A 27,898-nucleotide genomic window follows, 5' to 3' on the forward strand; every position below is an offset into this window, starting at 1 on the left:
CACATTGCACTCGGCCTGGTGCACACACACCACGCCTGGTTTTGCACTATTCCAACTATTTCAGCAACTCCCGAGCCTTAAAACGCACCAACTGCAGTAACCGGGATGGAAAAAGGGATTTGTGGCCAGGCCGCCGTGAGCCCTTCACCTCCTCTCCGTTTGTACTCGCAGCTCGTGCCTCATTGAGGCTGGGTCGCATTGAGCACCAGCCACCTCCACCCTTTCCGACGGGTTGCAAAAGCTTAAAATACACAACCGAACCCCCCCCGCGCCGCACCACCCACGCAGCGAGGCGTCTCGCAATCCTCCAAGTCTAGGATGTGTCATTAACAGTGCTTCTAAGAGCTTTTTAATTAAGTGCGAGTGGGTTGGAGAGAACCTAGACTTCCTTTAATAAGAAGCTTTTTTTTTTTTTAAAAAAAAGTTACTTTTAATAAGAAGAGCGAGTATTTCTACAATCTCGTCTAGACACCAGCAGCGTGAGGTTACGGGAAAATCCTGCTGGGGCTTACGCTGCTTTAAGGGATGAAAGCGCTTTTTTGGGGTGTAGCATCCTTGCGCTGCTGAGGCAAAACCACAGATTTGGAGGTAAAGGTAAGGTGTTTGGGGGGAAGGGACGGAGGACAGCAAACAGCACCGTAACCCAGACTGCCAAGCGCTGCATATGGAGCGGGCTTTACCCCCCTTCTCTGCTTGACTCCACCTCTTAGGAAATGTAATCAAGGGCTCCGGCAGCAGGGGAGAGGGTAATGGGATCCAGCCTTTCACTGCTGGGTCACTGGCCATGGGCCAGCCCGGCTCACTAATGCCCCAGAGCCGTGTCCCCGTCCCAAAGCCGCTCCGGGGGTGGGAAGCCTCCCTCCCCATGCATCGGCCGCAGTACAGATGGCAAGGTTTCCTCTAGAGCAAAAGGGGCTTGCAGCGCAAAAAGCCAAGCGCAGGGGCCATCTGAACAGCAGATTGTCCAAACGCTGTTTTTCCTGCCATTAGAGCTATTTTTAACAAGCTATCAGCCTTGACGAGTGCTCCTGGATTAGCGGGCAGGGCAGATTTAATGGCCTGAAGCAACACGCTTTCCCAAGAGCCGCCCAACCAGGCGCATCCAAGTCCCGAATCTCAACTGCGGCTCTGGCTGCACCATCCCTTTACCCCTTCGACCATCCCCAAAGGGAAACTATCGCACTCACCAGCCCTTCTCATAGTGGCCAGCATGGGGTTTCCCACTAACCAGTGGCAGATCTACAGGCAGCCCTCAAAACCTGAGTCGCAAGCCTGTCTTTCATTATAAAATAAAAACCACTGTAGTCTTTTACAGCAGAGCAATATTGCAATTGCGAGCGGCAGCAATTGAGGCCATTACTGTCGAATGGCACAGGACGCTGGCGGCACACTACCCATTACCGCCCGGGGAGCCCGAGAGAACAAGCGTGGGAAGCAACGCTCCTGCTACAGCCCCTTCTCCTCCGCTCCTTTAGATCAGTTACCGCCTGGAAAATATGACACGCAAAAGCTACCGCGCTCACGAAAAAATAAAAAGACACGCCGTGGGAGCGAGCCCCTATAATAAATGATGAAAAATACACGCAGGTTGTTGAGACTCAGAGCCCTGACGTGGTGTTTCCCTGCCCGACGCCGTGCAGCCGGTGAGGACAGCGTGACGGCAGCAGCGGTGGGAAGATGCCGACTGAGTCAGAAGCTGCTTGTACCTAAGGTGGACACTGGTCCCGGCTGAGCGGTGATGATGCTCCGGCTATTTGCTTTCTTGTTTCCTATCTCCTACGAGCACATGAGAGATGCTCTCAGCCTTTTGCTAAGGATGATAGTGTGCCCATCCAAAGGCTGCTGTCACATCAACCCGAGTTTCCCAGTATCATACCGGGATGATGGGGCTGCCTCAAAGCCGGGTATTACCAATCTCAGCCCCAACCCCACTGCCCGCACTCACACTGCACCGTCAGGTAGGCAGAAGCTGATGGCGAGCGGCCCAGGCTGTTGCTGGGGATGCAGGTATATTTTCCGGCATCCTCTGGCTTGACACGGAAGATGATCAGCGTCCCGTCGATCAGGATCCGCACCCGCAACTTCAGGTCACTGCGAGAGAAGAGGGGAGGAGGATCGCGGGGTGACCCGGGGGCAACGCGGGATCCGGGAGGGAGACGAGGAGGACACGCCACCCCACCAGCTACACACTTTTTGAAATAGACGTTTTCCTCCTCCCAGTACCACAGGTAAGTGAGGTTCCCGGGGTACGCCTCGGCCTGGCAGGTGAAGAGCGCATCCTGGGAGATGTTGACCGTGATGTTCTCCGGAGGGGAAACGATGAAGGGAGGTCCTGGAGGGTGGGAAGGGAGAGAAAAGTGTCACCCTCCACCCGTACAGGTGTCCCCACAAAGGTTGCTCAGGCTCAGCTCCATCACTGGGAGCTGCTGGGGGGCTCCGGGGCAGAGCTGGCCCCAATCCCGCAGGATCCCTCTAAGAAAACAGTGGCTTTATTATTCCCAACTCTTCCCCTAATCTCTGTAGTTTCAGGGAAGGGGTCTCGCACCCGTGACACACGGCTCTGCTTCTCCCAGGGCACACAAGCTCACACCTCCCTTCATCCTGAGCACTTTTCCAGGATGGCATCACCCGCTGGAAAAATCCAGGGGGACAAACCGTCGGGAGCCAGCAGCGAGCGGCCACGGCTCGCCAACACGGCGAAAGCAGAGCAGAGGACACCTCGCGCGCCTCTCTCGGCTGGTAGCTGTTGACCTAATTAAGGATTTATTTAATAAAAGAGGGAGCGAGGAGCAGGAGGCCTGCCATGCATCACCGCTATCTGACGAGGCGCTTTGTGGCAGTCTCAATCTTTTCCCCGCTTCCCGAGCAAAACTGAGCTGCCATCGGGCCCCAGCTGTTCACGGGCACGGCCACCGCTGTGCCCCAATTAAGTGGATTCCTCCGTCCTACAAATGGGATGCAGAGCCAGGGGGCAACCACGCTGAGCCCACAAGGCTGGTGGGTGGCTTTGGGGCGGTGCTGCAGCCCACGGAGCTCCCCCGCATTGAGCCCCACAGGGACACCGGCGGCTGAGGAGCCACCGGAGGGGTTGGGGTGGGAGATCTGACCTTGCACGAGCAGGCGCGTGGTGTGCACAGCCTCCCCCTGGATGCTGTACGCCCGGCAGGTGTAGGCACCCCTGTCCTCCCGGCTGATGGAGAGCACCGTCAGGCTCCCGTCGCTCACCTGGGGACAACAAGGGACAGTCCTGGCGCACAGGCAGGGACACACCCCAGCCCAGCACCCTCCGTTCCCCATCGCCACAGCAGAGTAGCTGCGGGTGCTTTTAGTGCCAGATGAGAGATGGGTTTTCCCTGCTCTGCAAGACTTCAGATATTAATAAACCAGCACACGCGCTTCTGCTCGACGCCAAGGGGACGGAAAGAAAGAAAAAAAAATAATAATGAAATAAATAAATAACCCTCGCAACGTATTCATCTCCCGCAGAAGCGACTGGCAGGTGGCAGACTCCAAACCGCTCCTGCCAAGCGCCTCGGCTCCATCGGCATTTCACCAGGATGCCTGGCCGGAGCATCCCCTGCTCCCGAGGGACCCGCTTCACCCCTGGGGTGGGGTACAAGGGGGACGCCCCAGCCCAGCCGCTGTCCTCCCCATGGGACAACCTCGCAGCTGCAAGAGGAGCGGCCAAATTCCTCCTTGGGGACACAGCTGAGTGAGGGACGGTCACCCCCGGGGTAGCAGCACCCCCTTGCACAGGGAGCAGTGCTCCCAGCCAAGCTTCCCCCCAACACCGCCTCATTCTGCCTCATCCTTCTATTTCAATTAGTAACAAATGATTCCTAATGACTCTCATTAGTGCCTGCGCTGATTCCAATGCCTGATTTACCAATTACAGCTCAGGGGGGAATCTCTGCCTGGGAGCCTCTGGGATGCAAAAAGGGTCCTGGGAGAGGGGGGCAAAGTCCTCCCTGTGCAAATCCCCCCCTGCATGGGGACACCCCAGGACCTGGCACAGCAACCGGCCCCCCAGGACGAGGGTCCCCGGGGAGCAGCAGGGAATGGGGATGCCCCAAACACCATGGGGGGGTCTCCAGCCTGTACCCAAGGGCAGGCAGCGGTGGGGACTGCTGGCAGCAGAGATGGGGGGGGCAGAAAATGGGCATCTTGGCAAGAAGTGCTGAGAAAGCACATCTGGCTCCAGGCACAGCAGAGCTGCTGCCACTGTGGTCCCGTCGACACTGTCCCCAGGAGCACCCCCACCAGCCACCTACCTGGTACTTGCTGTTGGCACCCAAAAGGTCCCCCTCTCTCAGCCAGGTGACGATGGGCTTGGGGTTCCCGAACGCCATGCAGGTCAGGGTGACGCTGCTGCCTTCCTTGGCCTCCACGTACTGCGGCGGTGTCTCCGTGAAAGTGGGGGGAGCTGCGGGGCAGGGGAGACCACCGTGACCCCCTCATTCCACCCACGATGGCTTTGGGGACACAGGGACAGAGGGGAGGCTGCTGCCTGCAAACAGGGGTCACACTGCACATCCCGGGGCTGGGACCACCCCAAAAGTGAACAAGGCGATGGGGACAACAGCGGCGGTCACAGTCCCCAGGGACACCGGCCAAGAGCGTCCCCTCCACGCCACACCGCGCCCCAGCCCTGTCCCCTGTCCCCGCCACCAGCTCCAGGGCACAGCACCAAGTCCCACCACCGCCCCCCCGTTGCACATTAACTTGCTATTGTCAAAACATGGGAAAACACCGCAGTGCAGATCGAAAAGGCTCCTTCCTGATTAAAGAGGCTGGCAGGATTACAGCCCACCCCTAATTACAGGCAGTTGTTAAAGCCCACTTTTCAGGAAGACAGGTTGGCAATTTAATCTGCTCCATGGAAAAAAAAAGGAATTATATTTTGTTTCTCCCCAAATGATTTTTATTTTCCCCCAAGAAAATTAAGCGTTGTAATGCGCTGAGGGAAAGCCACAGCCTTCCCCCCTGAAAGCAATTCCTCGGGCCGGAAGGATTATGGTTATTATTCTGTTATTAAGCCCCTATGTGCCCTATGCTGCCTAAAACCCCCAAAAGTGCCCCATTTTGCCCCATTTGCAAAGCCTGGGGTGGGACAAGGAAAGGGCAGCAGGCAGGGAGGGGGCTGGTGTGCTGCACAGCCCTGCGTGCAAAGCTCCTGCTCGCTAATTGGGCTCAATTAGGTGGCTCTGCTCCCTGCCGCAGCCCAGCTGTCCCCCCAAAAGGTTAAATTAATTGCTCAAGGTCAGGCGAGTCCAGCGAGGAGCCGCCGGTGCCCACATCTCTCCAGCCGCCCCACTGCAGCGGGAGAGGCACAGCCCTGCTGCTGCTGGGCTAAAAATAAAGACCTGATGTGGAGACTGACAATTTGCTAATTAGCTTAATATGCAGCCTTAATAAAATGAAAAAAGTAATTTGAGTAAATCTGAATTTCAAGAAAACAAAGATTTGATTTTCTTGATCTGTTTGTTAAAGAGGAGATTCATTCCCAGCCCCATTTCTTGATGTCTCTCCTTTAAACGAGCTGGGTGTAATTAAACTGCAGGATCCCTAATAGAAGTTTGTCCCTTTTTTTTAAGTCTCACCCCGGCTGGAGCAGCCAGCCTGGATGGCTTCGGGCTCGCTTGTCTGCAAGATGCAGACACCATCGAGGTCCGGCGTCCAGCCGAAATCAAAGGGAAGCCCGTCCCGGCACCGCGCGCAGCCCCCCGGCGATGCCGCGGCCCCCCCGGCTCACCATTGACCGTGAGGTGGACCCAGCTGCCGTTGTGGAAGGTGTCGTACTGCTGGTCCAGCATGAGGACTTTGCACTCGTACCAGCCCTGGTCCTCGGAGCGGACCTGCTCAATGCGCAGGGAGGCTTTGTCGTGCAGGCTGGCCCGACCTGCGGGGAAAACACAGCTGTCAGCACCACGGCCCCCCCATCACCAAAGCAGCCCCCCACCACCAAAGCCTTTCTCAGGCTTGGGAGTCTCCCAAAAAGCAGCAGGGTGGCTGCACAGCCCCAAACTCCCCCCTGGTGCAGTAGCCAGCGGGCTCTGGCATCACTCACTCGTGAACTGAGCTGGGCAGGGCTCAGCACAGGTGCTGGCATCCTGCATGCCACTGCATTTTGGGTGGAGGAAGCCCCCCAGAGCCTGGAAGCGTGGTGAGACCCACGGAAAGGGACATTGAAACGGGTCTGCCCCACCGCACCAACCCACTCGGGGCTGGTCCCCAACCCAGACACCTACCTCACCAGAAGCCACCGGCCGCGTTGGCGAGTGGCCACGTGGGCTCTGCGGCTCCAACCTGTCACCTCCGCCCAGCACGTGGCCCTGGCTGCATCCCCACTGTCCCCCCCAGCATCCCAGCTTCCCCCCCCAGGCTCACAGCTGCTCTGGGGCACAGCAGCAGCCGCCGCCACCACGCGTCACCCTGGGTTTCTCTGCCTCGCTTGCTCCCGTCCCACGCAGCCCAGCTGGCTTCCTAGCACTGCTGCTTAATTAAAACCAACTGGGTGGAAAGCGAGCAACGAGAGGCAGAGCCCGCGCGGTTTCTGACGGAGGAGCGGATGGAGCGGAGCCGTGTATCCCCCAGCTGGGACCTGGCGTGTCCCCTTTGTACCCTCACGTCCCCCAGACTCACCGGCATACTCCGGGTCGACATGGGGAGGGTAAAACCCAAACTTGATGAAGATGGGGATGGGGACGCCGAACTTGAACCACTCCACGACATAGGGAGGGGGCTGCCCCGTCAGCGGGTGGATCACGTCGCATCCCAGGATCACGCTCTCGCCAGCGCGAGCGGTCACGAATTCCGGCTCCTCCCTCGAGCCGAGGGCACCTGCGAGGGGGCGAAGGAAGAAATTGTGGCTGGTCCCGCCGCTGGTCCCCAGCATCAGTGACAGCCAGAGGACCAGGACCCCCGGGAAAGCCACAGCAGAGACTGTGTCCACCCCCAGCCATGGGGCACCACCCCAAGATGGGTCTCTCCCACTCTAAAACCACTCGGGGGTCCCCCAAGCCCCTCCACCCAGCTCCAGGTCCACCCCAAGCCACCACAGGACTCAGGACGGTGACCATCAAGTACTTGATGCTCTGGGATCGCTTCCTGCCCCCTGTGCCGTGGCAAGGGTGGTACCCAGCAACCCCGCGGGAGTTTTGGGGATACCTTGCTCCAGCAAAGGGGGTGCATGGAGCATGCCTAGCACTGCTCCCCACCCAGCAGCACATCCCTGCGGCGGGGAAAAGGCTGCTTTTTCAGCCTCGTTTGTGCCCCTGCATCCTCCGGCGAGCGGGGACCACCGACCCACAGCTCTGTGTGCCAGCCCAGGGATGCAGCCTTCCCGCAGGAGCAGCGATGCTCCAGCAAACCCGCCCGTTCTCAAGCATCCCCGAGAGCCCCAGGCCTAAAACCCGGCTGCGACCTGTGCAGCCAGTCTGGTACCCTGCTCCTCCCACCCGGAATAATTAAGCAGGGCTTTGGTCTCAGGCTCAGACGGAAGCACCGCTCCACCCCAGCTGTGCCCCCCCCCCGCTCAGCTGCAGCCTGTCGTCATCCTGCTCTCACCAGCAGCAGCAACGCTGCATCCTCAGCGCAGCTTTGATAAAGGGAGAGGGAAACCCAGGGCTGGAGAGAACCAAGGGGGAGCTCCCCAAAACTGCAGGCACGGGGTTCAGCCGCACATCTCCATTCCCAGCAAGGAAGGGTCCCCCTCATTTTGCTGGCACAGGCGGCCGTCGCCCGCTCCGGGGGGATGCTCGGGGAGGGATGCTCGGGGAAGCACGTTCCCACTCCTCCGCGCTGCTCCTCGGGGCTGCCGGTGATTGGCGGCGAGTGACATCACCGCTTCCCCGCCACGGGAACCGAGCATCACCGGCTATTTTTGGCTCCAGCACAAGCGCGTACCGGCGAGAGGCCCGCGCCGTGCCACCCCACGAGTGTCCCCGTGAGAAGGGGAGCCAGGCAGATGGCGGGCAGCAAGGTCCCCACCGCAAAGTGCAAGCCGTGCACCAGGACTGGATGGTGGCTGTTTAACTGGGAGGGCTGGCTGGTGGCAGTGGGGAGGGTGATGTCAGGGTGCAAAGATGTCAACCATCCACAAGGAGCAGACGCTGCATTGCACACCCGCTGCAGGCACCCAGCCCCACTACGGGGGTCCAGAATTGCCACCTACCTGCCTAGACCCCATCCAGGGGAGCGGGAGATTGCAGAGCACAGACATGCAAGATGCATGCACACCTGCAAAATGCACGCACACATGTACAATATGCATGCACGCACCTGCAAAATGCATGCACACATGTGCAATACGCACGCACCTGCAACATGCATGCACACACACCCCCCAGCTCCCGCCCCCCACTTTGCACCGCTCTGACAACACTCTTGCACCTCTCCATCCGTTATTATCGCTGCATTGCCGATGAGCTCAGGCGTTTGCACCCTGTCAGCAGGGACAAGCGTCACCCTCCCCTGCCACCCCGGCAAAGAGCTGCAAGGACCCAGCTCTGACCCGCTGCACCCATGTGGGGGGCTGCGCTGTGGGGCTGGGAACCCCCCTCCCTGCGCGGATCAGGGACAGCAGCTGTCACGTGCTGCTCAAGAGCATCCAAGGACGTGTGCCTTCCCGGCCGCCTCACCCGAGCCAGCGGGTCCCCAGCATCTCTCCACCTTCCAAGGGACAGTCCTGCTTTCCACCAGCAGCAGAGGATGGGGGGGCTGCAGCCCCAGCCCCTCCCTGAGCCCCCAGCCTGCCCGGCCCACCAGCTCCTGGGTACTAAGGTGGTTTCCAGCTCCTGAACACCCAGCGCAGCCTGGGATGCTGATGCTCACCCAGCTGGAGAAGCGCGCTGCCCGAGAGGTCACCCGGACGCCGCAGGGATGGTCACGCTCAGCCCAATGCTGGGAACCCCAGACCAGCTCCCCAGCGAACCGGTGGGTGATGTCCCCTCTCCCAGCAGCTCCGCCAGACCCACGCCCGGCCAGGGTGGCCCGGACGGAGGAAAATAGGTCAGGCCTGGCAGCTCACAGCGCCGGTGTCTGATCGCAAGGCCGGTGGGGAATTGCACGCACGGCTGAGCATCACCTCCCCACGCGCGCGGCCGGCTGGCGGCCATGGCGGCTGACCGGCCCCCGGCTCTCCCCAGCTGCCATCCACCCCAAACAGCCCCCGTGCCCTCCTGTCCCTGCTTCTGCAGCTGTGTTCTGCAATCTCCCCCTTGGGTGCCCCCGAATTCCCAACCTACTAACCCTGAACTCCCATCCCAGACCAGGTTTTCCTTCCAAGTCCTGGCTGCTGAAGGCATGTGAGCGATGGGAGACTGCAGCTCTCCATTAAAAGAAGTGTTTCTCACCCCCACATTTGTGGGGAAACGCCTGAAAACAACCCACAGATGCCAGAAGAAACAGAGCACAAACAGACAGGGTATTTTTAAACCCACTCGATTTTCCCAGCCAAGTTCAGGGGCGTTTCAAGGCTCAACCTGTGGTTTGGAAATAGGGTCAACATCAGGGAGCCACAGTAGGAATGCGAACCCCAAATCTCCCCCTCAGTGCAGGAGCTCACGTGAAGCTGAGGGATGCCTCGTAAAGAAAAAAAAAAAAAAAGTAATCAACAGGCTTCATCATCCAAGCAGATCCAGGAAAAATAAAAGCACGGCGCGTGCCAGGAGGCAAGAATACAAGATGCGGAGGTGGAGTTGAACAGCATCCCAAAGGGAGAGGAGGGAAAGCTGCTGCCGCGTAGAGACGGTGCCACTGCGGGGCTCCCCAGGATGGCGATGCCGAGGATGGGGAGACCCTCGCCCGGCTCTGGGCAGCCAGTTCCTCCCATCCCAAGAGCAGAGAGGTAAGGCGACGCGGGGCTTGGTGAAGCTGGGGGTATCCAGCATCTGGGGTGCGCTCGCTGAAGCGGGACCCTTCCTGCAGATGCTTCACGAGAAGGACACGGCCGTGGCAGAGCGGGTTTCCAGATAAAAACGCCGCACCTCAACTCGCAGTGAGGATAAACGCCACTCCCACAGCCAAGGGACGGATGGCAAAGAGCCCGGGAAGGCTGCCCATGCCCTGGGGTCACAGCGGGGAATGCATCCCCGTCCCTGTCCCGCCCTGGGGACAGTCGATGGAGCAGGCGCGAGGCCCCAAGCCCATGGACCTCACATCCTTTCCAAGCAGAGATGAGATCTGCTCTGACACGTCGGTGGAGGCGGGATACGGCGGGGATCTCTGAGGACAAAGCCACCGGTGTGGCATATGGATGCCAGCAGGGAAGGAGAGCAGGCGGCCACCGCCACGAACAAACCGGGCAATGACCGCAGGGCAGGGGACAGGGACCACCCGCTCTGGGGACCCCAGCTGCCAAGAGGTGCATGGGACGGGGGGCAGAGCCATCTGCCCCCCATCTCTGCCCCCACAACAGCTCAGTGGGGGCTGGACCCCCCGACCACAAGCTCAGTCACCTCCTGCCTGCCCAGGGGTACCTGCAGCCCCCCAAAAGCACCCGCCTGTCCCCTGGCCAAGGGGGTTGTGAGCGCAGCCCTCGCCCCCTCCCCCAGCTGGAAAGCAGCATCTGGGCTTTTTCAGCACGATTCCTGCGTTTTAAACCCGATTTTCCAGATGGATGGAGGGCGACGGCGCAGGTCAAGTGACGTGCCTCAGGGTCATGCGGGGCCGGAGGAGGAGCGGGATTAGCTGCGAGGGGTGGCTCGGTGCCCCGTTCGCTGCGAGATGGTGACTTCAAGAACACAAGGGGTATCCCCAGGGGAGCGTGCATGTCGCCCCACGGCAGCCCCCTGCCCAGCACGGTGGGTCCCCGCTCCACGGGATGACACCGATGGGACAGCGCCTGGCTGGGTGGCGGCTCAGTGAGGTTGGTGGTCAGATGGAGCGTGCAAGAATACGACGTCCCCACGGTCACCCCAGTGTCCCCGCTCCCATCTGCGGGTCCTCAGCATCCCCTCCCTCTGCACCACAGGGCAGAGCATCCCCACGAAGCAGCCGCCTCACCAGAGCCATCATCTCCCAGCAACAACCAGCAGCTACCTGTGCGCTCCCCGTACACAGTGCAGGGCTGAGGCTGGAGCTGAAACCGCTTCCTGGGGAGAACCATAGAGCGCCGTGCCCCCCAACCCATCCCAGTGCATCCACATCGCACCCGTACCCGCATCGCCCTCCCCACGGAGCAGCGTGTGCCGCCCCGATGCCTTCACTCCGGCTGGTTAACTGGGCTGCAGGCAGCACCAGCAGCTCCTGAATCACACTGTTCCTGGCTCAGGCAGCCCTCCCACCAACGCCAGCCTCTCCATCGGGAAGCTGGAGGAAGGGAGTTGTTTTTCCAAAGGCCAGCTGGTCCCTCAGGGCTCCCAGCTCGGGAGATGCCTACCGCAGGGGAAGAGAGAGAGGAGGACTACTCCATCGGCACTGGACCCGTTGCTCGCCCGTCTGCACGGCTTCTCTTCCAGCCTGAAGCCATGACCTCCAAAACAGGGGACTGGATATGAATGGGAGATGACCCATCCCTGCAGGAACTAGCAGGGTCCATCCATCACCAGCAAAGCTGCATCTTCCAAGTCAAAAGGCAACCGAAACAGGAAAGCATCACCGCAAAAAACCGTCCAGCAAGCCAAGTCAACAACCAAGACACGCACATCCCTTCCTGCCCCACGCGGTCCCATCCAACAGGTCCGGAGGAGCAGAAATACTCCAGGGAAGGGTGGAAATGGGAGCTGGGCCAACCCCCTTGGCCAGTCCTGGTGCCAAACTGTCCCCTTGCCAGCGCAGAGTGGGGCCAAAGCCACACGTGCCGAATCCGGCGGTTGCCGGTCCAAACCCCTCCACGGCCGAAGAGGCACCAGCCCTCACGTGCAACACATCCCAGCAGCAGCTCCGCGCCCGGAGCGATGCAGGAGATGCAGCGCCGGCACCGCCACAGCGATCCGCGCTGACCGGCCAAGGTCATTGCCGCGAGCATCACCTGCCGCGGTGTCCGGGAGGAACCTCTTCAACAGGAGCCCTCGCCCAGGGCTGGCAAAGCCAAATCCTCCCTCCGCAAACTGCGCTTGCCGGATCCGCGAGCATCCCTGCGCCGCGTCACGCCCGTGGGAGAGGGAGGAAAAGCCCCTCGGCGTCACGGCGCTGCCAGGAATGCCAGGAGGCCGGATCCCTCCTCCGACACCCACTCCCGGCGCGGTCACGTCCAGGCTCTCCTCCCCCATGCCGTAAGAAGGGATAACGCACCCTCCTTCCCTCTCTGAGCCGATTAACGCCTGGAAAGCCCTCGGAGAGCCAGGCCAGGCAAGAGAGCTGCCCAGGGCGAGCATCACTGCATCGCAGCCTGGCTCCACGAGGAGGAGGAGACAGCGTGGGGAGGAAGGCCAGGGGAAAAGCCCTGGTGCATGGCAAGCCCCATCCCTCCTCCAGAGCTCTGTCCTCAAGCGATGCAGGGTGACAACCCCCCACGAGGAGGGGAGGACGCCAGGGTGAGTCCCACGGGCTCCCCGTCCCCACGCATCCCTCCCTCGCCTGGCGCCCACCCACGCGTTACTCACGGCGCGCTCATTCATCACGTACGCACCACTCCGTACGCGCAGCACCCCCGGCACCCACCCACCCTGGCACCAGTTCGGGAGCCCCATCCGAGTGGCTCCAGGGTATTTCCAAGTTCCCGGCTGCTGAACTCGCTGCTGTGCTCCTCTCCCAGGCGGAGGATCCCTTTACAAACCACTGCTGCAAACCACCGCCTCTCCACGCCGCAGGATGCAGTTCAGGCAGGCGGCAGCTCGGCAGCAAGAGCATCCCTGTCCCCCCAAAAAAAGGGCAGCCCCATCCTGACCCCCCCCAGCCTCCAAGGCAGAGACCCCAAGGGACAGTGGCAGGGTGCAGATGTGAGTCAAGGAGCACCGTGATTGCGGGGGGGGGCTGCAGCACCCCAGCACGTGCCAAGGCGCCCCCTCCCAAACCGCCCGGGCCCACTGAGCCGGTGTTCCCCCGCGCCATGGGGAGGCGAGCGGCAGTGGCTGCCAGCCAAGCATTGTTTGCTGCCGGCGGTCACTGCAGCCCCACAGTCAGGGCTTGGTGACACCCAGGGCGCAGCTCCTACCCCATGTAGGGACCACGGGAGCGCAGGGATCGCCCCGTGCTTGGCGAGGTACCGGCAGCAGGGATGGGAGATGGTGCTGCACCAGTGGCAGGCAGCTCCCCTTCTACCTGCAGGGATGGCTGGGGGCAAGGGAGAGGGCTGGCAGCTGAAGGAAAATAAGCTGGAGCAGGAAAATCAGGGTTATTCCCTGCTGCTGTCTCCCTCCTGACCTTGGACAACCCTGTGCCTCAGTTTACCCCAGCGCAGCAGCCAGCCTGCAGTAAGGGGGGGAAGGAGGGCGTGCGTCCCTGGGCAGTGGGGAGTAAAGTCACCCCCAAACCCGCAGCCAGGGGCTCAGCTCGAATGCTGCAGGGGGAAGGCACTGACTCCCTTTTGCATTTCTCCTTGCCCAGTCGGGCTACCCTTGCGGGGAAGGACAAACGCTGCCTGCTGGGAGAAAAAATGGGGGAGCAAGAAACACTCGCCCATCTCCTGCCTGTGCTCTGGCCGGGGGCCACGCTGCCCACCTCTCCCCCGCACCCGGCCAGGTGTGCCCCCCGCAAGGACTCGCACCCGCTCGCCTTCTCCCAAAGGCAATTTCCAAGCCCCCCTGCGCGGAGACGCAGGCAGGACCAGCTCCTGCCTCCTAAAACTTCCCGACTTGCAGCCGCTGCCCTCTGGGAGGTCATCGCAAAAAAAACCGCCGGGGGAAGATGCGCCGGGCGCTGCCCCCCCCGCCGGCAGCGCGGAACGAAGCGATGGGCAGCGCCTCGCTGCAGCGGCAGCGCCCGGGGACACGGGCAGCGCTCAGCTCCCCCCCCGGAGCCGCAGCGCGTCGCACCCCCGGGGCGTGCTCCCCCCGACCCCCTCCCGCTGCAAGCTCCGGGACGTGCTGCCCCCCGGTGCACGATGCCCGCTCCCGGTGCATGCACATCCTCCCCCCGCAGCCGGCACAGGGAGGGGGGAAGACATGCAGATGCGGCCCCGGAGCACCCGCCGGACCCCATTCCCCGGAGAAGAACACCCCCGCGGCCCCACTCACCTTGCACGGGCAGCCCGCGGGCACCGAGCACACTTGCTACCAAAGCGGCCACATACCAAATCATAGTACTACCGGCCCCCGGTGCGCAGCATCTTCCGCCCGCCGGGCGGCCCGGCCGGGGCGGGGCAGGGCTGGCCGGGCCGGGGCAGGGCTCCCGGGGCCGCCGCGGGGCTGGCGGGGCCGGAGGGGCGGCTCAGGGGCGGCTCAGGGCCGGCCGGCGGCCGCCGCCGCTGCGCCCATGCCCGCGCCCATGCCCGCCGCGCCGCACCTGCCCGCCGCCGCTCGGCGCAGCCTAGCCTGCGCCCTTTAGCGGCTCGGTGCCGCCTCCGCCCGCCGCCCATTGGCGGAGCCCGGGCGGAGTGGGCGGTGATTGGCCGGCGGGACGGCCCGGGCCCGTTTCAAGGTGGGTTGGCGCGCACGGGGCCCCGGCGCCGCAGTATCATGCGCACTGCCGGGAGCGGCGGGCGGCGCGGAACGGAACGGCGCGGAGCGGGGTCACCTCCGCCGGACGGTCACCTCCCCCGGACGGTCACCTCCCCGCCGGCTCCGACACCCGCCCCGGAGCGGCGTCGCCTCCCGGTCCCCAAATGTGCTCCCGTTCGCAGCGGCTCGGCGTCATCGCCCAGTCCCCTGATGGGCACCCGGCGCTGGCGGCGTCACCTTCCTGTCTCCAGATGTGTCCGCTGCACCGCACAGTGTCACCTTCCGATCTCCACATAGGGCCGTGAGCCGATTTACTATCATCTTCCCGTCTCCAGATGTGCCCCTTGCACTGACACAGCGTCACATTCGTGTCTCCAGATGTGCCCCTTGCACCGACACAGCATCACATTCGTGTCTCCAGATGTGCCCCCCCGCACTGATACAGCATCACATTAGTGTCTCCAGATGTGTCCCCCTGCACTGACACAGCATCACATTCATGTCTCCAGATGTGCCCCCCGCACTGACACATCACATTCATGTCTCCAGATGTATGCCCCTGCACTAACATGGCATCACTTGCTTGTCTCCAGATGTGTCCCCTTGCACTGGCATGGCATCACCTTCCTGCTCCCACATGTGCCCTCTGCACTGGCACAGCATCATCTCCCTGTCTCCAGATGTGTCCTTTGCCCTGGTGCAGCATCACCTCCCTGTCTCCAGATGTGGCCCCCCCCACCCTGGCGCAGTGTCACCTCCCTGTCCCCAGCTCTGCCACCTGCCCCTGCTGCCATACACCACCTCACTGACACCCCAGCACCACTTGGCACCCATGCAGGGTCACCTTCCCACCACGGGCTGAGCCACCTGTCTCTTGCACCAGCTCTAAGTCACACTGACCAACATCAGCTGTGCCATCTGTCCCTACCACCTTGCGCCACTTTGGGGTCACGTCCCTGCCACCTGCTTGGTGCCACCGCAACTTTGTACCCTGCATCAGCTCAGGGTAACATAACTACCAGCACCTGTGCTCCCAGCAGAGGTTCAGGGTCCAATTCAATGGAGAACAGATAGAAAATAGCAAGTTCCCCTGTGCTTTCCTGCTTCAGCTCACCTCTCCTCCCTGCAAAGACCTCTGGTGATGCCAGATGGGCAAACAGCCGGGCTCACTCCCTGAGGAGCATGGCAGCAAGAGAAACGGGCCACTGAACTTCCCCTGAGATGACAGGCAGCACGGGAGAGGACAGGCTTGCATGGAGAGGGGGGCATGCAGCTTTGTTCCCACCACTCACCGTCTTTCCCTTGCCCACATGATTGGGAGAGTATCTGGGGAGAGGTCTGAGCATCTGCTGATCTTCCCACCTCTTCTTCCCATGCATGTCCTGGAAAGGAGGCAAAAAAAAAATAAAAAAATAAAAAAAAATCAGCACTTGTAGAGGATGCAGCATTTGAGGAGCACAAAGAGCATCCCACATCTCCTGCCCACAATTACGCTCGTGGAGGGTCAGGCATCGCCATGGCCCTAGGCAGGAGGCGAGAGCATCCCCCAGCCCGGCCCCAGCTCACACGAGCTCCGGGCACTTTGCTTCCCCAGCAAAATCTGAGACCTCATAAAAGTCTGACTCAGCTCTTAGTCCTCAGGTCTGAACTGAAAGCTTGCAAATCTGCAAGGTGGGTTGGCATGCTCGGTGGGCTCGGGAGCAAGCGGCCAGCGTCTCCCTCTCCCAACCTTTGCTCCTTGCAGCTGGGGCAGTTGGCAGAGCCAAGGATGACCCTCAAATTAGGGCAGTTTTGCTCTTTAATGAGTCCTCTGGATTGCACACCGAGCCAGGTCAGTGCAGTCTGGCTCCTGAAAGTCACATTTGCAGCAGCTCAGGAGTTCCATCAGCCACCGACGGCATCGAGCTGCCTCTTGGCCAGCACCCACCCTGTTCCGGTCCTGCTGGCATCAAAGCACCCATAAAATCTCAGCCAACACCCCCTGCCCGCAAGGGAGCAAGCCCAAGGCCGGCTGAGCTCCATACACCCTCGCCCAGACGGCGAGACTCAATATATTCTGGTCCAGCTGGAGTCCATGTTACCGGCCAGATCATCTCCATGTCTTTAGCTGGGTTTTGCCACAATTTCAAAGAGGAAAAAAAAAAATAATGAAGGGCAGCGATGACACCTACATTAACACAGCCCAAGCTGGAAGGCATCAGAAGCCCATGGTGGATGGGGAGGACCCAGCCTTGCTCCCACTGTGCACCTGAGCTGAGCACAGCGCAGGGGCCCCACCAGCATCCCTCAAAAAACTGGAAATATGGGCTTGGTTTGGAGTACGGCTGCTGGTTCACACCCTTGTTTCTCCAGACTAATTTGCTGGTTTTATGAAATCCATTCCCCACTGCTTTCACACTTCTCTCCCTCTCTATTTATAGCTGGGTTTATTTACATGAACAGGGCACTCCGTGTACTTGCACGTCAGCCTGCGGTGGCAGAACCGGCAGTGGGCGAAGGCTGCAAGGCAAGGAGCACCCAGGACCTCGGCCACGGCCACCTCCTGCCCCCCATGTGGCACCTGCCCACCCCCCCCGCAGGTGAACGCCTTCTCTTTCCATGGGGAACCAGCTCTGGCAGGAACATTTCGCTGGCCTGAGCCGTATCTGTCTTTTGTGCCACTGGGCTGGGGATGCCCATGGCCTCCCCGGCTCGAAAGGTGATGGAAAGGGGGAAAAAAGTCATTTCAGACCAAGATTCGGTAAGATTGCCCTTGTCCTCTGCCCCACGCACAGCTGAGTCACTTGACAACTGCCCAATGATAAATTTACCACTTTGCCTAACAAGAGGGATAAAAATGTTGTTTCTTTTGGGGTTGTTTTTTTTTTTTTGGCAAACTCTGACAGATGAGGTGGGAGTCCTCCAGCTGGCACAAGGGCAAGAGACGTGGGGGCTGCAGCTCTCCCCATCGTGTGCAGGATCATCTGGGAGAGATGCACCCCCAGTCAAGTCCTGCTGACAGCTCCCACGGACTTGGCTTTTGGGATCAGGGACAGAGGTTTAGGTTTGGGTATCAGCACAAGAAAAGCAGGAATAAGCTACAAGTCCAGGCTGGAAATTCAGAGATTTCCAGCCCCTGGCCACGGGATGCTCCATCCCACGCGGGGCTGAGTCTCCCTTGCACAAGTACATGATTATTCACAGCCTCCCGCATTTGCATGGCAGAGTCACGAGTCTCACAACACCTGATTCTCCCCGGAGAGCTGCCTCCTGCACTTCGGGAGGCAACGGCCCACATTCGGAAAGTGGGACTCGGTGTCTCACAGCATCCCACATTGCCCAGCTGTCACCTCCTCCCTGCTCCGCACGGGGACTGGGAAAAGGGAGCCTGCCCCGTCCCTGCCACCACGGTGAGGAGAAGGGGTTCAGGACAGGGACACGTGGGCACCCTGAAAATACAGGAGCAGAGCGTGGAAATGCTGAGCCAGCCTGCAGCATCGCAGCGTGCACAGCGAGCCTGCCACGGGAAAGACCAAAAAAGCTGCTCGACGGAGTTGCTGAAGGACAAGCAGGCAGATGGGCTCAGCTCACGCCAAGCTGGGGTTAGGCTCGTTCCCTCCCTGTCCCCTCTCCCGTCACCGGTGGCTCATCATCGGCGCGTGACTCCAGCTGGCAAGCAAGGAGGAATATTCTGCCATGCCTTCCCAGCTCCACATCCAAGTCGTGGAATAATCCACCTGTGGTATTTCAGAAAAGGCACACTAACTTCTGTGGAGAGGGGTCAGTTGAGTCACGTTAACAACTTTTTCCTCCTGTTAGCAGGTCTCCAACGTAGCTGATTACTCATCAGCCCACTAATAGACTCACTCACTCAGCACTCTCTGGATCAAGCAGCAGCGATTGTCTGTCTTGTTTTATTAACCTCAAAGAAGGATCCGACGCTGGTAACGCAATACCCCATCCTTATCTTGTCACCTGCTTCTCCAGCCAAAATACATCTCTCCGCCGTGCAGGGCATCCCCGTCCCAATGCCAGCCAGGAAGGTGAACTCTGTTGGGCTCAGCGTCGTGACGCTGCTCCGCAGGACCTGGGCTGGGGCAGGTATAGCCCAGGTAGGCGGGGGAGACCCCAGACCCACAGCAGCCACCTCCAGGCACGATGGGCTGGGCTTTGCTCCACCAAGCCAGGAGCAGAAAAGCATCACTGACCTCCCTGGGGACCCATGGGGACTGTCCCCATGCTGGTGCTGTACCCCCCCTACATTGGGGCAGGTCGCCCCTCTCACCCTACAAGGATGCCAGAGCGTGGCAGAACGACCCCCTCGCCGCCCACCCCATTACTCACTGGGCCTCTCTGGCACTGGGAACACACCTCCCCACACGGAGAGCATGGGCACAGCACGTGCTCCTGGGGGCTGGGGGGGACTTGTCATCGGCGCTGTCATCACCATGAGTAACGACACTTTGTCTTGGCTTCCCCTAGCACGTCCCTAAAAACTCCCAGGAGCGTGCATTTCTCCTTGCTGCTCAGCCTCCCCTGCACCGTGGGGGAAACTGAGGCACGGGGCTTCAGCAGCACGCCCGCCCGCCCAGCCGGGGAGCTGAGCTCCCGGGGGGTGAGGGACAGGCTGGGCCACTTCAAACAAAGGCGATGGCAGGCTGGGGAGGAGAGGTGACTCACTGAAGGTCGGGCGGTGAGGCTGGCTCAGCGCTGCGAGGCAGCCGCTGCTGTCCCGGTGCTCCAACCTCTCGCCCTGGCATCCTTTCCAGCCCCTGCACATGCGGCGTGTCATCGGCTGTGACACACTCTGCTGACGTCCCCGAATCATGTGGCATCATCCTCGCCGGTAATTACGGGCAGCAGGAGCTCTTCTCCCTTTTCCCTGCTCCTTGCTGCAGCCAGGCGTGCTGGGCTCCCAGTGCCCCCCAGCAGGAGCCCACCCCAGCCCTGCATGGCAGCAGGCACCCCAAACTGGGAGGGGGTTGTTGGTACCCCAAGCCAAACCCCGCTGGCACCTCCCCAGGACCCTTGCTGGGGAGCACTGGGCTGTGGGACTCTTTCCCTTGCAAGCATCTCCCCCCAAATTCCCAGCAGCGAGGGCACGTGGTGGCCCAACCGCAGGAGGGGACAACTCTGCTGGGGTCCCCTCCACAGCTGGACCCCGCAGCCCCCCGGGCAGGGCTGGCAGAGTGCAGCAAGGGGGTTGCAGCCCCTCGGGAAAGGGGGGAAACCAGGCTCGGAAAGAGCTTTTTCTGCCGGAGAGAAGGGCTCTCTTGTATGGTGCCAAGAGGCAGGGGAGGCTCAGAGCCGCCTTTGTTCGGAGGGGAGCAGACGGCGGCTGCAGGGGGCTGGAGCCACACACCTCCCTGCCTGAGCTCGCTGCGCTTCTCCCTCAAACCCAGCACCCCTGGCGGGGCTCAACGGGGTCTCAGGGCAGCCCCCAAGGACCAAATAGCCACAGAGCACCCCCCACGGGATCGCTTTCCCCACGGTCATGCCAAGCAGCCCCCAGAAAGCAAGCTGTGGGGAACAAACCGGAGGGAAGCAGGCAGAGCCATGACCCTCCAGCCCCCCTGACACTGCTCCCTGCCCCACGGCAGGTGGGCAGATCCTCACCCCCTACAAACAACGGCCTGAAGAGCAGAGATCTACCTGTAACAGGATTACTGGAGGCCACAGCTCTCCAAGCTGTCTGCTCCCGCACACGCACGTGAGCCCAGATACACTGCAAAGAGGCCGTGGCACTTCCATGCATCCTCCCGCCGCGGCCCAGACACCACAATGATGGGCTCAAGGAAACACACGTGCCCGTTAGCCACTCCGCCCCAGCAGATCAATGGCTCGATCCCGTTGGAAGTTCCCAGCTCAGCGTCCTGTGCCCCCAAAGCTCAGGACATCGCAACAACCATCCAAAACCCCCTCAGGGTCAGGAGAGACCCGGAGGCTCAGGGGGACACCAGGTCACCCCTTTACAGCACTGCCGTGACATTCCAAGGGGACATGAGGCTGCCAGCCATCACGGGGAGAGGTGACAGCCCCCCAGGGCTCTGCTGGGGATGTGGGGGTCCTGCACCACTGGGATGTGGAGCTCTCAAGACTGAGACCGACACAAATTAGAGAGACGAGTTGGCCGGTCCTCAGCTCGCCACTGAAGCCACTCCAGCGAGCCAGCCCAGCGGCTGCCAGCATCGCTTCCCGCAGCTGGGCTTGGCCCCGAGTCGGCTTCCCCCCCATCACTCCCTCCTCGCCAGGCAGCAATCAGCCCTGCATTCAGAGCAAAGATGATTAGGCAGCGAGTCAGACCACTTTGGGGAAAAAGAGAAATGTGCAATCAGCTCCGGGGAGCACGCCTTGCTCCCCCCGGACGGGCGGCACGGCCCCAGGGGATGCCCCGAAGTGGGGCAGGAGTGTGGGCAGCGCTGTGCCTCACTTTGCTGACTCTCCCCCATCCCCAAAAGCAAATGCTCGCCCACTCCTGCATCACCCTCCTGACGCACGAGCTCCCAGCTTGGGCAGGAGGCCCATGGAAAGCACCCCCATCTACTTGTCTTTGCTGATGAATGGTCCCAGGAGCAGAGCAGCTGGAAACCCTCAGCTCCAGCATGTTTCCCCCCCATCAGACAGCAGCAGGACAGCTTTCGGGACCCTGAGAGCCTGGACTGCAGGGCAGCTAGTGACTTACGTGAGCCCAGACCCTGTTCAGCAGCAACAGCATCCTCAAAAACAACCCCAGCAGCGTGACAGCCACGCTTTGACCCACCAAACTCGGAGGGAGTCCCCCGCACTGCTGTCCTGACCTTGATTCCTGTGGATTTGATCCCTCAGATAACAACCATCCGTACCCTTTCCCTCTCCATCTCAGGTGCTGGTGTGTCGCTACTGCCACACACTGACATTTCTTTCTCTGGATGCTGCTTATTTATAGCACGCCTGACCTTTTCCCCAAGTTTACATCCTCCTTTCCCTTCCCTTCCACCCACTCAGCACCAAAAACCACCCCCAGCTTGCTCCCAAGCCCGGCTGCACACAGACATCCCTCAAGTCCCACCCGGGATGCGGTTCCCCCACATCCCCACGGACAGCACGGGAGGACAAAGCTGGGGGTGTCCGCTGGGCACAAGCCCCCTCCTTCCTCCAGCGAGGAACAGCTTCCAATTAAACCAGCTGCCCGGCTGCTCTTAGAAATCCAGATGGCCCTGTAATTCTTGCTGGGGAAGAGCAGAAAGGCCGTTTCCCCGCAGCCCCCTGCGAAGGCAGAGCTGGGGGGAGCAGCAGGCTCGCTCGGTGTGGGTGGGATCCACACGGGGGCTGGAAAGGGCAAGGGAGAGCCGGGAAAGCTTCAGCATACAAGCTTTGCAGCCCAGCTCCGGGCTTTTTTGGGCTGCAGGGAAATTTTTCCCATTTCCCACCAGCAGCAAGACCTGGCTCCCTCCAGATCCCCGTATCACTTGCTCCTTGGGGAGCGCGGGGGTCCCTGAGGTCACCCCTATTCCAGGCACCCCCCAGTCGCTGTCTGGTTTGGGGAAAAATCGCTTCCCAGGGATGGAGATTCTGCTCTGAGAGGGAGGGGAAGCACGCTAGGAAAATGCCCGGTTTAGGGAGCCAGCCCTTAGCAGTGTAAACCCCTTGTACCCAACAGCCTGGGGGGGCTTTGGGTGCCCAAGCCGGGGGAGCAGGAGCGGACAATGGGCTCCGGCAGCCGCCCCAGCACCCCGACCTCGCGGCAGCCAGCCCTGCGCCGCCTCTGCTGCTCTAATTACTCCTCTCGCGCCCGGCGCCGGGCCCTCCGACCAAATTCCGATCAATACTCTACTCCAGCCCAATCGATGCCATTGACTGAGGCATCAGAAAGACAAATCGGGGCTCCCCCCTCCCCGGGAGGGCGGCAGCCTCAGCGGGGATGCCACTGCATGGGGTGCCTTCGCTTGATGCTCTCCATTCCTAGAGCCACATGGACAGGGCAAACGCCTGCGAGGACCTGAAAGCATCAGCTCACTTGCTCTCTGGCCACTGGATAAAAGACAAATTGCAGCAAGGATCGAGCTCCTCAACCACACAGCCCCGACTGGCCAGAAATCCCCAACACCAAAGGACTTCCCTCCCAAAACATCGCCACCTTCCGCACAGCTCCTGCTCCCGTCAGTAAGGGAAAGGATTTTTCTCTTAACCTGCTGAATTAGCAAATCCAGCCCATAACCAGGGCTGCATCCCAGCCACTTGAATTAAGGAGTAATGATATTTAATAGCACAGACCGCTGATGAACCAGCTAACCTGGGAAGAGGGAGAGCTCAGCCGGGCAGCAGTCAGCCCTGCACGGGACGGGGACACCGTGGTCCTCCCCTGTTCTTCCGTCTGTCCTTCATCACACCATGCAAGGAACCAAACCCCAGCCCAGGGTTGTGCACCCCAGTAGCCACTGGCAAAGCTGCAGCGGGGAATAATTGAATCAGAGACCTGACAAGGGATTGCTGGCTAAACCACCCCCTGCTCCAGTGTTAACACAGATGGGGAATGCAGGGGGGGCTGCCCCTGCAACCCCCTCCTCCCAGGACCAGATAATAGACCCCGCATGAAGAAATTACAAGGAATTTGCAGCCATGCCATCTAATCCACAGGGGAGACATCTGAATCCTACAAGGAACATTTGGCTTCTGGGTACAGAAGAGCTTAGATACATGCAGAGGCATTAAAAACACACATGGGGATTAAGCCAGCAACTGGGAAGGGAGAGCACAGCTGGAGACCATGGGTGACTGTGGGAGAAGATGCTTGGGGCTACCTGTGGGTAAGCAGGCTTTGGGTGATGTCTGAATGTCCCAGTGCCCTGATCCTGTTCCAGAGCCCAAGGTGGTGGGGACAGAGATGGGAACCCATGGGATGCTGCAGGACAGGTGGATCTGACCACGGTGTGCAGAAGTGAGGTGCCACAGGGTTTTGGGCTCCGATACTCGAGCAGGCACAGAACACACATGCGACGTGCCCAAATATGCAGGCAGGTACGAGCACCCGGCCTCGGGGCAGGGCAGAGCAAGCCCCGAGCATCCCCCATAGCTGGGTCCTTGCCAGTGGGGTCTTCCAAGGATAGACTTTGGCAACGTCCCTCATCATTTGGGATTTATTCTGATCATCTCTAATCCTCCGCCTTGATTGCTGAGGCTCCCAATCTCATTAGCTGGGCCACGCCGGGTCATTATTTATGCTGAGGGGGTGTTTAAAATTGATATTAATCCCATCTCGATAATCTGGCATTTATTGATTTTTATTTTTAACCTCTCATTTTATTAAGATGAGCCAAGGCAGCTCCCCGATTGCAGGGGCAGCCCCAGCCCTGTACCCCCCGCGAACCCTCAGAGGTGTGACACACAGTGCCTTGGTGACACCAAACGCTCCTAAAAAGCTGGTGGACCCCAACCCACGAAGGAGATGCTACCTCTGGCCTTTGCAGGCTGTGAGCATCACCAGGGGCACGCGAGCTGCCAACGTACCCAGCGGCACCGATCCCCGCTTGCTCTCCTTTAAACCCGTTATTATTATTTTTCTTAATTATCACAGAAACAAGCAGCTTCCGCTTGGCGCGTTTGGGGACATCCGCGCTCGCAATTGCCTGATGAGGAAGGAGCCATTAGCAGCCCCGTCAAAACAGCTTCTCAAAAACCGGCTTTGACAAAATTGTCATAGGAGAGGCAGGGGGAGCGAGGGAGCCCGGCGCAATTGTACATCATTTTGACAGCTTGCATTAAGGCAACTTCAGGCACCTCTGGGAAATTACCTCCCCGGCACATGGAGCTCACAGCGAGCACGGCACCAGGGGGGAAACTCGGTGGTCTGGCTCCCCGAACAAAGCCACCACCGAGCAGGATTTGGCCTTTCTGGGGCAAACCAGGGCAGGAGGATGGTCCTCGGGGTGTGCGATGCATCAAAACCCAGGCCCCGTGCCTCGGTTTCTCCAAGCGCAAAGTCCTCTTGGCTCCAAGCTCAAATGCAGCAGCGACAGCTGCTGATGTTGCTGCAAACCGGATGCTCAGGAGGGGATGCCCTCCAGACCCAAGCTCCCCTCTTCTAACTCACAGGATCAAGCTGCCTCTTTGCTGCAGCCCAGAGTTAATGGCTGTTTACCCGCCTCCTCCCTAGACCCTTGGCAAAAATCAAAATGCCAACAACTTTGGGAACAGCTCGTGTTTAGCTTGGCAGGACGGCTATTGTTCCTGTATTGCAAATGCATGTATCACACCAAAATGTTTTGAGCAAAAGCAAACTGCTCCCCCCAGTCCCACTATAGCAATGGCAAGCGCCGTCTTGTAGCTGGAGGCACATCAAGATCGGCTTTTCGGGGCAAAGTCACCTCCAAGGGCTCCCCAAATTACAGGGTGGGAGAAAACCAGCTGCAGCACCCCAGCCCCATAGCAAACCCATCCATCCATCCCAATCCAGCTGCTCGGGGCACATTTGAGCCTGAATCCGGCAAGTTTTTTGCATGAGGTCAGAGAAAACTTGATGGAGCAAAGCCAGGGAGTCAAGTACCAGGATTGCACCAGCTCCATCGAGCGCCTCGAGATGCTCGTGAGGAAAAAAGCGAGGCAGAGGTGGGGGTCCAAGGCGGAGGTGTGGGGATGGGGCAGGCAGTGCGGTGGCCTTGCTGTATTTTTAGCTCCCGGTTTTATTCAAGAGCCAATGGTTTAATAAGGAGGTTGTTTTAATTGGAACTCAAGTCGCTAAGGAAAACACAAGCGAGGGGAGTAAATATATAAAAATAGCCATGTTTCTAAAGGTTCTGTGGTACCTGCCTAATTAAGTGGAGTGTTTTAATTACAAATCAAAGTTAGTGCCATTTTAAAAGAAAAACACAACCCACGGGCATTTTTCTTGATTTGAAGAGCAGCTGACAGCAAGTAGGGAAAACAAGCTTGGACCCACTCGTTTGCAATGGCAACAAAGCAGATTCAGAGAGACCTTGGGATGGATCACAAAGTAGGAGCTGGGGGAGACCCCAGGATCTCTCACATGTTGTTCCTACCAGGGAAAGCCCCTGCTGGGGGTCCTGATGGTGACCAGGGCACAAAGCAGGAGGATGTTGTCCCTGGGTCCAGGGGTGAAGGAAGCTGGTGGTGCCCATAAGATGCTCCTCAAAGCCAGACACTCTTAACTGAGGATCTGGGGAATAGCTAAGCAGCAGTCAGTAAAATACCAGAGAACTACAGACAGCGAGACGTGCATCAAGATGCCAACCATCTGGGCACATACAATGAGCAAAAAGCCACTTTAGTGTGTTGTTCCAGACACCCAAGTTCCCGCGCTGCCTGTGTCGAGCATCACCTCTCCAGCCACCGGGTCCCTGGGGCTGGATCCTTTTCGGTTCTAGAGACACTCAAGGGCTTTTCATCCTTCCTGCCCCCATACCTGAGTGACGCACAGCTGTCACCAGCAGCTGTGTGACTGACAGCTCCCTGCCTCACGCCTCAAAACGTCTCCCCAGCAATTACCTCCTCAAAAAGTTATTAAGAAACATCTTTGTCTGGAAGGCACTCGTTAAAAAAAAATTGGCATGAAGAACTACATATATTGCAAAACAAAATGTGTCGCTTTTTAATATGTTTTTATAACCCAAACAAATTTGTTTCTCACACTCCCAGGCTGGAAAAAGGAGCCGTCCGACAGTTTAAGATTGCAGTTTGCAGTCAGCTCCGCCAAAGAATCTGTTGCAAAGCTGCCGCAGCAAATAAACACCGCTCCCCTGCTGTGCTGCAGCTCCGCCGGCGCTCTGGTCACCGCTCCACGGCTCGCGCGGCAACCGCGGCTCCGGCATCGCCGCGGGGAAGGCGAGCAGGAGCTCCAAGGCACCGGGAAAAGAGCCGGGGAGCAGCAGACACAGGTACCTGCGTCACCCCCGGCTGACAAGGACACGGTGGCCTTGCAGAAGGTTCTGTGCAGGCAGCGCAGCCTCTGCAGGGGCATCGCTCCGTCCCCGGGCCCTCCCGCTCTTGCTCTGCCGAACGCGCCGAGCAAAACCTGCAGCAGCCTCGCCAAAGCGGCCGGGGGCTGCTCGTGATTTCCCCATTCCCATGTGCTTGTTCCTCCACCAGCATTTGCATTTCCCTCTCGTCGCATGGGCCTGACTCCTTGTCAGCAAAAAGCAGGGGGGGGAAATCACAGCAGATTATTTTATTTATTGTTTTAAATGGAAACAAATGCACAACCCCAGCTTCTTGAACCCGTGCAGAGATGCAAAGGCATTTGGATATACAGATGTCTCCCCGTCAGCACTGCAAAGCCAGAGGGGGATGCAGCACCAGGGGTGGACCAAGCAGCCCTAAAACCTAAAGCTGGGCTGCAGGAAAACTCCTGTGGGGACCCACCAGCAGCTTTCTGATCCCCAGAGCCCATCCCACCAGAGCAAGGCAAGGAAATGATCCCCATATCCCCAGTCAGCTGGGGAAAGCCTCCAGACCTGAGCATCCTTTGGGAACGGGGGCAGGCAGAGACCCCCAGAACTGCCCTATGCACCCCAAAAAAGTCCCTGGCTGTTCCCTGAATTTTATTAATATCACCCGAGCAGCACAACAGGGCATGAGATGCTTCTCCCAAATTACCTGCCAAAGCATCGCAGCCGGAAGACCTAGAGATTCCCAGCTGGTTGCCTGAGGGGCTCCAAATAAATCAGCCTCCCCCTCCCAAGAAAATCTTCCTGTGACAGGCAGGGAGCCAGCCCAGCCAGCCCCCCGGGAGCTCGCTTTGCTTTGTGCTTGGAGAATGGCTGATTCATGCTTTTTTCCAGGCATTCTTTGCAAAACCTTGGATGAGGACACAACTCAAAGCTGAGCGAGTGTCTTCCACGGCGCGCCACGCTGGGCTTCCCTTTGGGAGGGATGCTGCGAGCCAAAACTGTGTATTTTTTTTTTTGTAAAAACACAAGAGAAGGCCTTACAACTTAATTAAGGAGGGCTGAGCATCCCCACAATAAATCAGCCCAGCTCCAGACACCTGCTGCTCCAGCCCTCAGAGCCTGCTTATTTTTAGGCAGCACCAAAAAAGTCAAGTCTATTTTAACAATATATTTTCACACTTAATTTGGAAGTCCTTAAACAATACCAAGCGCTGGATCAGGAGTGGTGCAGACTCAGAAAAGGAGCAGGAATCCCTCACCATGAGCTGGGCTCGATGCTAACAGGCAGAGAAAGCAGAATAAAGGCCTTGGGGAAGCCTCCCTGTAAATGCAGATCGGCTCCAGGGACAGCCCATGTTCTTTGCTCCATGAACCCCAATTCATTTTGGGGTGGCACAGCCCCCTCCCATCACCCCCACAACCCTTCCCATCGCTCAGGCCCCCTCAAATTTTCTTTGGTTCCCCTTGAAGCCACACAGAGTTAAACCATAGCACCGA

The 27,898-nt window shown here is 59.5% G+C and overlaps 1 protein-coding gene across 1 annotated transcript in view; it reads right to left on the bottom strand.

Moving 5' to 3' along the window:
- Window positions 1-14,181, bottom strand: part of IGSF9B (immunoglobulin superfamily member 9B) — a 35,331-nt gene extending 21,150 nt beyond the window's left edge. The window contains exons 1-7 of the mRNA XM_065652151.1: window positions 14,118-14,181; window positions 6,643-6,840; window positions 5,753-5,899; window positions 4,272-4,423; window positions 3,108-3,225; window positions 2,191-2,332; window positions 1,946-2,091 (exon numbers count right to left, since the gene is read on the bottom strand). Of these exons, the coding sequence (XP_065508223.1) occupies window positions 1,946-2,091; window positions 2,191-2,332; window positions 3,108-3,225; window positions 4,272-4,423; window positions 5,753-5,899; window positions 6,643-6,840; window positions 14,118-14,181 (967 nt within the window). The remainder of the gene's footprint in view (window positions 1-1,945; window positions 2,092-2,190; window positions 2,333-3,107; window positions 3,226-4,271; window positions 4,424-5,752; window positions 5,900-6,642; window positions 6,841-14,117) is intronic.
- Between the last annotated feature and the right edge of the window lie 13,717 nt (window positions 14,182-27,898).

This window comes from Caloenas nicobarica, chromosome 26 (assembly GCF_036013445.1).
Source record: "Caloenas nicobarica isolate bCalNic1 chromosome 26, bCalNic1.hap1, whole genome shotgun sequence".
NCBI lineage: Eukaryota > Metazoa > Chordata > Aves > Columbiformes > Columbidae > Caloenas > Caloenas nicobarica.